General features: G+C 44.9%; 1 protein-coding gene across 1 annotated transcript in view; it reads right to left on the reverse strand.

Annotated features, from left to right (window-relative positions):
• The window catches only part of LOC126188829 (vitellogenin receptor-like), a 209,998-nt gene that overhangs the window by 152,701 nt on the left and 43,913 nt on the right, over positions 1–13,384 (reverse strand). Inside the window, exons 4-7 of the mRNA XM_049930442.1 lie at positions 13,192–13,297; positions 10,493–10,642; positions 10,302–10,415; positions 8,354–8,479 (exon numbers count right to left, since the gene is read on the reverse strand). Coding sequence (XP_049786399.1) covers positions 8,354–8,479; positions 10,302–10,415; positions 10,493–10,642; positions 13,192–13,297 — 496 coding nt within the window. The remainder of the gene's footprint in view (positions 1–8,353; positions 8,480–10,301; positions 10,416–10,492; positions 10,643–13,191; positions 13,298–13,384) is intronic.

Below are 13,384 nucleotides of genomic sequence, written 5' to 3' on the forward strand. Positions count from 1 at the left end.
CCACGAATGGGAGAACAACGGGACCGAGATGTAAGGATAGCGGAAGGAACGCTTTATATCGCCAAAAGTTGATGCAAACCGTCTTCTCTTCAGAGAACCGGAAGCCATTTGCCACACTCCACGAGTAGAGGCTGTCTAGACAACGCTGAAGGCAGCGCTCCAGGAGGCATGTCTGCTGGGCACTGCAGTAGATCGTGAAGTCATCGACAAAAAGAGAGCCTGAGACATTAGGTGGAATGCAATCCATAATTGGATTGATCGCCATGGCAAAAAGGGCTACGCTCAAGACGGAGCCCTGAGGCAGTCCGTTCTCCTGGAGGAAGACGTTGGACAATACGGAACCCACACGTACCCTAAACTTTCGATCTGTTAAAAAGGAATCAATAAAAAGGGGCAGGCGACCGCGTAGACCCCACCTGTGCATAGTGCGGAGGATACCTCCTCTCCAACAGGTATCATAAGCCTTCTCCAAATCGAAGAACATGGCGACCGTTTGGCGCTTTCGCAAAAAGTTGTTCATGATGAATGTCGACAAGGTCACAAGGTGGTCAACAGCGGAGCGGCGGCGACGAAAGCCGCATTGAACATTGGTAAGTAGCCATCGAGATTCAAGAATCCAAACTAACCGAGCATTAACCATGCACTCCATCACCTTACAGACACAGCTTGTAAGAGAAATGGGGCGGTAACGAGAAGGAAGGTATCTATCCTTCCCGGGTTTGGGTATAGGAACAACGATGGCGTGACGCCAACGCATGGGGACTTGACCTTCGGTCCAGACGCAATTGTATGTACGAAGAAGGAAGCTTTTGCCTGCCGGAGAAAGGTGTGCCAGCATCTGAACGTGAATGGCATCTAGCCCCGTAGCAGAGGACCGGGACAGAGGACCGGGACAGTGCAAGTGCACGTTCGAGTTCCCGCATAGTAAAGGGGGCATTATAATTTTCCAGATTCAGCGAGTGGAAGGAAGGTCGCCAAGCCTCTTCTGCCTCTTTGCTGGGAAGGAAGGCAGGGTGGTAATGGGCGGAGCTTGAAACCTCCGCGAAAAAGCGGTCGAAGGCATTGGAGATATCCACAGGATCAACAAAAACCTAATTACCTGAAGTCAGGCCAGGTACCGAGGAGTGGGCCTTAATGCCCAACAGCCGGCGCAGGCCACCCCAGACGACAGAAGAGGGAGTAAAACTATTAAAGGAGCTGGTGAAAGAGGCCCAACAAGCTTTTTTGCTGTCTTTGATGACTCTACGGCATTGCGCTCGAAGTCGTTTGTATCCAATACAATTCGCCAACGTAGGATGGCGGCGAAAGGTGCGTAAAGCACGTCGTCGAGCACGGATAGCGTCTCGACAAGCCTCATTCCACCAGGGGACAGAAACGCGACGTGAAGAAGAGGCAGTACGAGGAATGGAACGTTCGGCAGCATTGATGATAACAGCCGTGAGGTATTCGACCTGACTGTCACAACTGAGAAAATCGTGGTCCCGAATGGTCGCCAAGGAGGACTAAAGTCCCCAGTCAGCCTTTGGTATGTTCCAGCTCGAAGGACATGGGAGGGAGGAGGAGGAGGAGATTAGTGTTTAACGTCCCGTCGACAACGAGGTCATTAGAGACGGAGCGCAAGCTCGGGTGAGGGAAGGATGGGGAAGAAAATCGGCCGTGCCCTTTCAAAGGAACCATCCCGGCATTTGCCTGAAGCGATCTAGGAAAATCACGGAAAACCTAAATCAGGATGGCCGGGGACGGGATTGAACCATCGTCCTCCCGAATGCGAGTCCAGTGTGCTAACCACTGCGCCACCTCGCTCGGTAAAGGACATGGGGATGGGGTGGGGTGGGGTGCAGGAGACAAACGACACAGGGGAAGTGGTCGCTCGAAAAGGTGTCAGAAAGGACATACCACTCAAACCGACGGGCAGGTAGAACAGATCGAGAGGTCCTAGTGGGAGTAGGTATGGGTAGAGTCCGGGCGCCAGTATTGAGGCAGACAAGATTGAGATGGTTGAAGACATCCGCCAAGAGGGAGCCTCTCTGACAGGATGCAGGAGAGCCCCAAAGGGGATGATGGGCATTGAAGTCGCCAAACAATAAAAATGGTGGAGGAAGCTGGACAATTAGGTGCATCATGTCAGCCCGACTAACTGCGGATCAAGAGTGTAGACGGTACAAACAGAAAAAGTAAAGGCAGAAAGAGTAATACGGACAGCTATTGCTTGGAGTGGGGCGGTCAATGGGATGGGATGGTAATAGACATCGTCCCGAATGAGCAACATGACACTACCATGAGCTGGAATACCGTCCACAGGGGTGACGTCAGACTGCTCCGAGGTATAGTGGGTAAAAGCAATACGGTCAGTTGGGCGCAACTTGGTTTACTGGAGACCAAGGACGAGCGGACAGTGCAAGCGGAGGAGCAGTTGTAATTCCTCCCGATTAGATCGAATACCTCTTATGTTCCAATGTAACAAAGCCATCGCTAGTCAGAAAAAAAAGGGGGAATGAAACGGGTGAAGAGCTGGTCACCTCGATGGCCGCGGAGGGCCAGGTTTCGAGGGAACAACGCTACAACCGGCGGGAGGCGGATCCTGTTCCATCGAGTCGTCGCCAGCTGCGGCCGCTTTCCCGGGTTGCGGAAGAGGGGCAGCATCTTTCGCCGACGGGAGGCCAGCTGGGCGCCTGGCAGCAGAGCGTCCCGGCGAAACTGAGAACGGCCGGGAGCAGCGACTCACGGATGGAGCGTCAGACGAAACGCGCCGGGGTGGAGAGGGGGATAAAGACTTCTTCTTGGAGGCCTTCTTGGAAGTTCGATGAGGCACGGGGATGGTGGGCTGGACCTGAAGAAGGTCCTCGCGCGCGGGGTCCGTTTTGGAACGCCGGACCTCAGAAGCCAGGGTCCGGAACGTTTCCCCGATGGACGCCTGAGAAGAGGATCGCTTCTCAGGCAGCAGAAGGGGAGGAGGAGGAGGAGGAGGAGGAGGAGGAGGGGTGGCCTCTGGGGCAGAGGCGGCAGGGGCTGCGAGGGAGGAGGATTTGGAAGGGAGGGATTTGGGAGGCGGAGGCATAGACCCCAGATGGGGTGAGGAGGTGGAGGGGGGACAGGATAGGGGTGAGGATACTGTGGAAGGAGTGGACACGACTGAGACAAACGAAGTTGTCAACGTCACGGGATGGAGGCGGTCATACTTCTTCCTGGCCTCAGAATAAGAGAGACGGTCCAAAGTTTTTATTTCTTGAATCTTCACGCGGGGCAGTCTAAAGATCTAGGCGAGTGGATGCCAGGACAATTGACGCACCGAGGTGGTGGGGTGCATGTATGTTCCTCACCAAGAGGATGTCCGCAATCGCCACAAAAGGGCTCAGCCTCACACCGTGACGACATGTGCCCAAAGTGCAAACACCGGAAGCAGCACATAGGAGTCGCACCAGTAGCACATCACCTTTACCTTCTCCGGGAGAATGTCCCCCTCGAAGGCGAGGATAAAGGCTCCGGTGTCGATGCGACAGTCTTTGGGGCTGCGCTGAACTCGCCGGACGAAATGCACGCCACGGCGCTCCAGGTTAGCCCTGAGCTCCTCATCAGATTGCAGCAGGAGGTCCCGATGAAAAATAACCCCCCTGCGTCCTATTCAGTGCCAGATGAGGGACAATGGACACTGGGATGTCCCCTAGTCGGTCGCATGCCTGGAGCGCCGCCGACTGTGTGGCGGAGGCGGTCTTTATAAGAACGGACCTCGAACGCATTTTACTGAGAGCCTCGATTTCCCCGAAGATGTCCTCGATGTGCTGGACAAAGAACATGGGTTTGGAGGTGGCGAACGTCCCCCCATCGGTCCGAGAACAGACTAAATAGCGGGGGAAGTACTTCGCTCCAAGCCGGCGGGCCTGTCCTTCCTCCCAGGGAGTGGCCAAGGGGAAAAGGGCAGGAGAACCAGAACCAGAACCAGAGACAGTACCTTTCTTTTTAAAAGACTCGGCCGCGGAGCGACCCGATACATGTTGACATTTCATCTGCGAAACGTCCGCCCCGATACCACCCACTCCGACCAGGGGCTCTCCCCACGGGTGCCACCCAGCCCCAGCAAGGGCCACCTGGCAGGATGACCGTTGCCGCGAGTCTCGATGCCCCAAGGAGACGGGCATCTACTCCTTGGCCGACGTGGGGAGGGTGCAGCTCAGGTATCGGCAGTACGATCCCTGTGTTGTCAGGGAGCTACAACCTAGAGGGTTCATGACGACCCCACCACAACGGGCTGGCTACCGTGCTGGATTTTGGGTGCCATGGAAAGTCCATCATGATCGTAGGTGCAGATGGGGATGCACTATGGGCGTAACTTGTGCAACCCATGAGGCGTTTAGGCCCAATTTGAGGAATAGTGGGTGTGGTTACAACGCCGTTACAATGCCGAGTGCCAAGGTCTTAGTGCATTGAGGACCAGTGATACACCACGTAAGGCGTCCTTCCCCAAAAGGCTCGTACTTCTGTAGAATTTTGAAAAAAGGAGGTCAAACCCCAAGGGGGACCATCACATGGAAGGCCGAAACGGTTGAAACTCCTTTTAGTCGCCTCTTACAACAGGCAGGAATACCTCTGGCCTATTCTCACCCCGGACCCGCAGCGGGTGGGGGGTGGGGTGGGGGGGTGGTGGGGGGGATGTGATGGATGTCCACAATCTCGACAGGTGAGGCTGGAAGTACAGCAGGAAGACATATGGCTGAACTTCCAGCACTTAAAACACCGCATCAGGGGAGGGATATATGGCTTGACATCACAGCAGTAGACCATCACCCTGATCTCAGGCAATGTGTCACCTTCAAAGGCCAAGATGAAAGCACTGGTGTCAACCTGGTTATCCCTCGGACCCCGATCGATACGCTCGACAAAATGAACACCTCGCCACTCTAAATTGGCACGCAGCTCCTCGTCAGGCTGCAAAAGAAGGTCCCTGTGGAATATACTACCCTGGACCATATTTTAGCTCGTATGAGGCGTGATGGTAACAAACATCCCAAACTTGCCACAAGCGAGTAATGCCTGTGACTAAGCAGAGGATACTGTTTTTATCAAAACTGACCCAGAGTACATTTTGGACAAGCCTTCCACCTCCCCAAACCTCCAGATGCTCCACAAAAAACTGAGGCTTCATGGACATCAAAGATTCCCCATCAACTCTCGTACATACGAGGTACCGGGGCAAATAAGCTTCACTACCATCCATAGCCTGGCAATGGCGTGACCAGGGAGGGGAACGACTTGGCGTCATACTTCTTAGCATTGTAATTAGACTTTGCCAACATAGGGACTGGTGGCAGCAGACCACCAGAAGGACATGACATATTACGCTTCATGGCATGTTACCTGCCCTGATGCCACTCACTCTGACCAGGGGCCGTCCCCATGGGCGCCACCCATCCGCAGCAAAGGCCACCTGGCAGGATGGCCATTCCTGTGAGTCCCTATGCCCCATGGTGACCGGCATTTACTCCTTGGCATATGTGTGGAGTTAACGGCACAGGCAGAAGCAGAGCGATCCTGTGTTGTCAGGGGGGCTACAACCAAAAGGGTACATGGCGGCCCCACCACAACAGACTGGCTACCGTGCTGGATACGAGATGCAAAGAAGTCAATGGTTATCATCAGCACAGAAAGTGACACTGCATCAAAACGCACCCAGGAAGGCGTCCTCACCCAAGATATGAAGAATGGGTGAGACTGCAATGCGATGACGAGAAAGTGGGTTGAAGATCTCAATGCATGACGGACACGGTGCACCTTGTAAGGTGCCCTCCCCAATTGGCTTGCACTTCGTGAAAATTTTGAAAAATGGAGGTCAAACCGTACAGGGGACCATTCCATCAAGGCCGAAACATGTGACACTCCTTTTAGTCACCTCTTAAGACAGGCAGGAATACCTCGGGTCTATTCTAACCCCGTGACCCGCAGTTGTGTGTGTGTGTGTGTGTGTGTGTGTGTGTGTGTGTGTGTAACTGGTGATGGATGAGAGCTGACACTTTAGACAGTATTTTGGAAGAAACCTATTCCAAAAACAGGAGTGATAGGCATATTGGTGAGAGCAAATCTGAAAGGGTGGATGGACAATGAGCTTGTGGTCAAATGGGTGACTCATGTTTGGCAAAATCGCCCTAGTGAGTTAATTTATGGAACATATTTGTCTGGACAGTTTCCATGGATTTTTAAATGAAGAGGTCCAAGGTAAGTTATGGAAAACGAAAAATGACTTACCCCTGGAGGCCTAATATCTGTACTGCAACCGCTACATGTGAATAGTAATCAGTCATTCAAAGTTGCACTTACACAGCAATATGCATAATGGATGGCTGATGAAAACAACAAGTTCACAAAAATGGAAAATCAAGCAGTCTGATTTGTCCCAGATTTGTGAGTGGGCGAAACGTGCATGGGACTCCATATTCCACTAACACTGGTGGAAAAATTCTTAATTAATCACAAATTAAGAGAGGGAACTGCGACTTACACTCTTTGGGAAGATGGTGCCAATGATTTTCTTCATAATTAAGTCAATCTCTCTTTCCTCCTCTAAAATTAGGGTGCACAGATTTGATGGCACAGATTATATGCATATACGTGCTATTTCTGATTTCATATTGGATTGGCCCACATAACCTGCACTTTCTATTTTTCATTTCTACCAGTATTGTCCATCATGAATTTACCCCTGGAGACAGACTATTAACCAGGAATACTACAAATGTGTCCTTGAGCATTTGCGCAAAAAGGTGAGTTTGCACGCGCGTGCATACTGCTGACAAAGGCCTTATTGACCGAAAGCTATGATTGTGTGAATCTTTTTATTGTGCCTATCGCAACTCAACATCTCCACTATATGGTGAGTAGCAACTTTCCTTCTCTCGTAAGGAAATGATGAAGTTAAAGGTTTTCTACAAGTGATCATTTCCCCAGTTACATAACAGCAAGCAACTTTTTGTTTTATATATTCACACAGTATTTCTTTCAGATGTGATAGGAATGAATTTGTCAGAAGGGTAAGGTAGATCAAACTGATAATCTAATGTACTCAAAGTTACCAAGTGATTATAATAGAAGTGCAGCTACTCCCCGAGTCCAGTGTGGGCTGTAATTATCATATGACAGCAAAACTTGGTAGATATCTCTATGTGATAATGCAAAACCTAGTTTCATTTTACTAAATAATTCCAATATTTTGCCACCAGGTATGGCACTGGTCAGCATCTTTAGGTCTCTGGTGCTCAGAACAAATTGCGCAAGTGGCAATGTTATGCATTTCTCACTTGTTTGACTTTTCTGTTTACATCACATTCCTAATCCATTAGAAATGGAAATCTTTGTGTGTGTCTTTCTTGCATTTGGTTCCAGATTTACACCTGCTGGCCAAAAATTGAACTAATGTTTTTCCAGCATAAATCTGTTCTACAGTAACATCAAAGTAACTACCAATTTTACTGCCATATGATCACTGCAGCCCACACTGGATCTCTGAGTAGTTGCACTCTTACCACCCAGCATATTTAATCTCTTTTCTAAAATCTGATCACTAAAATTCAAGCAACTGCCACTCTATGGATAAGGTTTGGATCTGACAAATTTGAGACTGAACCCTTTTGTTTCAGTACTCAATCAGTGATCCTAGGGCTGTTATACTGAAGGTATTTAAAATAGAGATGTATGAAAATATTTTTGCTTGCTTACCACAACAGACATCAAAATTACTTTTTTTGACACTAAGATATGGAAGCAAAATTCCTAAGTACTTTACAATACATTTCTTTCACTTGCCTTTGAAGGGCAGAGGTCTCAAGTTATGTCTCAGTCCAGCACACAGTTAATCTGCTATGAAGTTTCAACACCCTTGTCTGATTAACAGATGGAAGATTAACATTAGAAGGAATAGAAGTGATGGAGGTGAGTACAGAGACCTAGTTGTGTTTGCAGAATCAGATAAATAGTTTATGATGGACAGGATCAGAAGTGGGAAAATAAGTACAGAATGAATTTCAAAGGTAAGGTGTGAAGAAAATCAAACCAAATAGTTTTCTCAGAGTATCACTGGAATATAAGTTCTTTGAACAATTAAAGATCTGAAGTACTTAAGAAGTTAGGAGGGGAAAAAATCAACTTTTTGTAAGGTTTAAGGTTCATTGACAGTGTGGAGTGCATAATGTTTTCAATTGTGGCTATGAAGAAAATTTCTGCAAGTGAAATGGGCTGAATTGTGATCAAGAAAATACTTATAGCAACAAGTGGAAATTAATAATAAAGCAAAGAGTGAGGGAAAATTTCAGATGCGACCTATACTTTTATGAAGAAATCAAAATGTGTACTTTATTCAAGCACTTACCATTGACAGTGCAGGTGTGGTTATCACTTTGCAAAGTGTAGCCCTGGTCACAGAAACACTCATAGCTGCCATGTGTGTTCCTGCACTTCTGGGAGCATATGCCGTACATCTTGCACTCATCAATGTCTGAAAAATTTTAATGACAATACAAACATCTGCTTTATTTTGGTGATAATATAAACCCAAGAAATATTTTAGTCTTTTTCCTCTTGAGGCTTCACAAAATTTTTGTTATACAATTAAAATTTTTGTTACTTTGGCTTCTGAGGATACTAATCTTGTGCAGTTAAGCTCTGAATTAACCTTCAGATTTTTCCATGTGACTACACTAGGAATTAAGTCTGTTGTTTGTTGTTATGGTCTTCAGTCCTGAGACTGGTTTGACGCAGCTCTCCATGCTACTCTATCCTGTGCAAGCTTCTTCATCTCCCATACTTACTGCAACCTACATCCTTCTGAATCTGCTTAGTGTATTCATCTCTTGGTCTCCCTCTATGATTTTACCCTCCACACTGCCCTCCAATGCTAAATTTGTGATCCCATGATGCCTCAGAACATGTCCTAGCAACCGGTCCCCCCCCCTCCCTTTCTTGTCAAGTTGTGCCACAAACTCCTCTTCTCCCCAATTCTATTCAATACCTTGTCATTAGTTATGTGATCTACCCATCTAATCTCCAGCATTCTTCTGTAGCACCACATTGTAAACAAATTTAAAAACTTATCAGCATTTTGTCTTCCAAAGTTTTGGCCAAGGGAGAGGTGGAAGGGCAGCATTTATACAAGTGTATCCTGCATTTTTTGCATGATAAATTGATGGATCTCATTCAATAAGACTTAACACACTGACAGTAGTGGCTGTGATTAGTTTTGGATTAGGTTATCTTTGCCAGTAATGTTTCTGTTCATTTTCTTTTCTTCTTTTTAAGCTAAGACTTAACTGTTTCAGAGCTATGACATCATTCCTAAGGATTACATGCTGGTCATTACATTGGCCTAGCAGTCAATGAATGGCAGTTTTTTTTTAAAATGTCTCACCTGAGACTAATGAACAAATTAACTATTACCAATAAAGAATGATCTTAATTATTTTAAGATTTGTCAGCTAAATATGAATAACTGAAGTCAAATAGGCATATAACTGCACACCCATGGGTTTAATGGGAAGGAGGAGGAGGAGGAGGAGGAGGAGGAGGAGGAGGAGGAGGAGGAGGAGGAGGAGTAGGGGGGAAAAGGGGGGTGCAAGTGGTTAGACATACCATCAAGACACTGTCCCAGAATTTGTCTGAAGTTTTTCTTGAAAGACCGTGAGGATGACTAAAGAGGGGAGCCATCCTCTCAAAACTGAAGCAAGTTTCTTAAATTTATCTTTTGGTTTTCATTTGCGGATTATATAATTTGGAAAGCATTGATAATCTAGGACTATTTCCAATCTCGTCAAAAATTGTTCCAACATTATACATGACAAATCTCATTTTGGCTTAAGACTTCAGGAGCATGCTGCTACATCTACTTTGTATCTTAATTTAACCCTATAACTAGTCTTCTGCACTGGTGAATAACTTCGGTGTTTTCACTTACAAATATTTTAACGGATTTAAAGTTTATCTACTTGTGATTTTGAGATTTGAGGACATATTAAATGTCATTTTCTGTTTCCATTAAGTAAAATTACTCAGTGGCATATTATTTGTTTTTACTTTCAAGCATACAATGCACTAAGGATACCACATAATATTTTTCACTAAACTTTCCAAACATCTTGTAAAACTGAAATCTGAAGCAGAAATCACACCCAAAAAGTATATGCCTCGAAAACAGAGCTGTACCTCAAGGAGCTATGACTAACAAAAATAAAATTTAGTGACAAGACAATATTAAAAGTGTAAAAATGTCTTAACACAGAAGTTTGAAAAGTTAAACCAGAAGAGAAAAAACAATTACACATTACCTGTGCAGTACTTTTCATTAACCAGGTTGAAGCCCATCGGGCAAACGCAGACGGGTCCACTGGGTGTTGGTTGGCATCTGAAGCTGCAGCCCTGGTTGGGGCACAGAGCTTTGCCTGAAACATTTTACACTGCTGCTGAACTGTTAAACGAGGGGAGCACAGTCCAAATATTTTACCACATATTAGCTTACTTTTCTGGCACATGGGGCTTTCATCCGAACCATCCAAGCAGTGCGGGGTTCCGTCACAGACTTCGGCGATTTCGACACATTTCAACTGGTCATGGCACCCGAATAAGTTCTTGTTCAACATGCAGCCCTCAGTAATATAATTTGGCTTACCTGGAGATTAACATTTGTCAGTTTTATGTGATATCATTACACTGCAGGAAATACTGCAAGGATTTAAATTAACTACTACCTAAACAGTACCATTAACAATTCGGCAACCAAGCCTGAGCACAACTGACCACAATACTGTGTTCTGAAGACTGCCCGTGTTTATCAGGCCACAATATTTCCTTAAGTCTGAGCCACCTCCCATTAAAACTGGACCGGTTTCATACGAGAACAGTCTACAACATCTCATTAGCAATCTATTGGCAGGTCTTGCCTCCTGGTGGGAGTATAGACTTGGAAGCAGTAGCAAATTTAAGAGCTGCTCTCATGACCAAGTAAGCCTGTGTGTTCTAGAGATTTGTGCTTGTAATTTTATGCTTTTTATATTTTACAATTCTGCTAAAAAATTTTCACATTTGTTAAGGAATTTCGGAAAATTCCACAATTGTTGATTGGAATGAGAAATATTGTCATTTAGCAAAATTTTTAAGGGCTCTTCCAGAAAGGTACAACACTGACTTAAGGTATGCTTATAGGACACCACTCTCTTGATAAACTTCTTACAACTGAGATGAAGCAGCATCCAAAATGTGCACAAAATTTGTTTGGAGGAGCTGCACAGTATTATAGCAAATAAGCAGGAAACAACAGGCTGGTGTTTAGTTTAATGCCACAAAATCAAATGGCTCTGAGCACTATGGGACTTAACATCTCAGGTCATCATCAGTCCCCTAGAACTTAGAACTACTTAAACCTAACTAACCTAAGGACATCACACACATCCATGCCCGAGGCAGGATTCGAACCTGCGACCGTAGCAGTTGCGCGGTTCCAGACTGAAGCGTCTAGAACCGCTCGGCCACACCGGCCGGCTATTGCGACACTGTGCCTGACAATGTTTGGGACTTTTCCCTACAAAAGCCAATTATGCACAAAAAGAATGCACTTCACTTTCTGAAGTACAAGTACACTGTTATAATAAGATTTGTAATCAGAACTAAAAGATGAAAACTAAGCTGTTTTACTTCATGTATACTGAAATTTAAAATCTTAAAGATGTTCCAGCAACACTAAATAATGGTATAAATGGCTGCTTTTCTGGGCCCAGACTGTTTCTATGTGGCTGGGCTTCATAGCTTAAGTTCTCTTTGAGCATTACTTGTGAAGGTAAATACAGATTTTAAATGCCGTCAAATACAAAAGGAAAATTTGAAACAAATTACAATGAAGCAAAATTCTTTGTCAAGACTTGGCTCTAGGAGGTAAAATTTTAAGTATTAGAAATGAACATGTTTAGTGGCACAAACCATGTCAGCTTTCAGAACTGTAGTCCCCTACCTCAGAAAAGGGTGACAGGCTGACAGGAGAAGACACTAATAATCTTCGACTTTTCACATTTCCTGTGTGAAAACCAAACTACTGAATTCCAGCTCAGCAGTGTTCCCCACTTAAATGTGTACTCACAGAGCCAGGAATTTAGACTGTACTGGCCAGCCATTCTGTCTGCCCCAGATTTTGAGATTACTGAATTTGTCCATTCTAAGGTAAAATGAAATTTTAATTTTTTTTAAAAACTTAGTATTGCTGTTTGAAGTTTTATAGTAGTATCACTTCACTGTCCTCTCCAAGACAGACTGACAATAGGAATTTTAATCAAATAAAATAATTCATGAGAGGTTTCAAATCAAGCCTTTGCTCACCATGTACTAGCTTGAAGGAATGATTCCTAATTATTTTCTGATCTATCTTAGATGCAAGTTACAAGGAAGTAGAAAATTATGGTCTGCCATTAAATGTGCGGGTTTAAAGACAAACACGCCAATGAAGCACATTGGAAACGTGTAAATCATCTGTCTAGATTATAAAAGACCAAGGTATGGGAGCTGTCACCATGAATTCATCAATTTGTTAATAGCATTAACATGGCTCATATTCCCATAACCTTCACAGAACATTGTGAAGACAGCACAGAATGCTAAAAGTATCAGGGAATGTTCACATGCCTTTGTCAGTCAACTGGGAGGGAGTGAAATGTTAAATACGTATAAGTAATTTAACCAGTCTTTTACATTCTATTAATGAAGACCACCTACCACTGAGATCTCTCAAATTGCTAGTACTTAGTGTTAACAAAAGAGTTAAATTGGGAGTGTGTATATATAAATATTTATGAAAATTACCAGCATCTAAAAAACGCAACTAGGATTGACATACTTGAGAAGCACAAATCAATATGTTCTTATGTTATTTTTTTAATTTTTATTTTTATTTTATTTTTATAGATAAGACATTTGTCTGTCTAAAGCTTTCTAGTGTGAAGCAGTAGTCTAAATAGAACATAGTAAATAATGTCATCATGATCATGTACTATTTTTACATCTTATACTGACAAAAATATTGTAGAAGAATGAACGATGCGTAGTTCTGATGCTGAATACATCACTACAATATTCCTATACTGAAGGGTCGTCAAACAGATAGGAGTTGAAGAGGGAGTCTGGACCCATGTTTTTAACATGAAGGCATTTAATAAATTTAAATTCAGAACTCACAGTTTACTTCATCACTGTTATCCCCACAGTCATTGTTGCCATCACACTCCCAGGCCTTGGGAATGCAGTGGTGGTTGGAGCATAGGAAGTCTTTGCCACAATCCAACTGTAAATCAAATCAGAAAACAATATTGACACAAACTTAGCAGCTGCCAAGCAAATAGAAAGTCAACTTATTTGTCAATGAATTGTG

Source organism: Schistocerca cancellata, chromosome 5 (assembly GCF_023864275.1).
Source record: "Schistocerca cancellata isolate TAMUIC-IGC-003103 chromosome 5, iqSchCanc2.1, whole genome shotgun sequence".
Taxonomy (NCBI): Eukaryota; Metazoa; Arthropoda; class Insecta; order Orthoptera; family Acrididae; genus Schistocerca; species Schistocerca cancellata.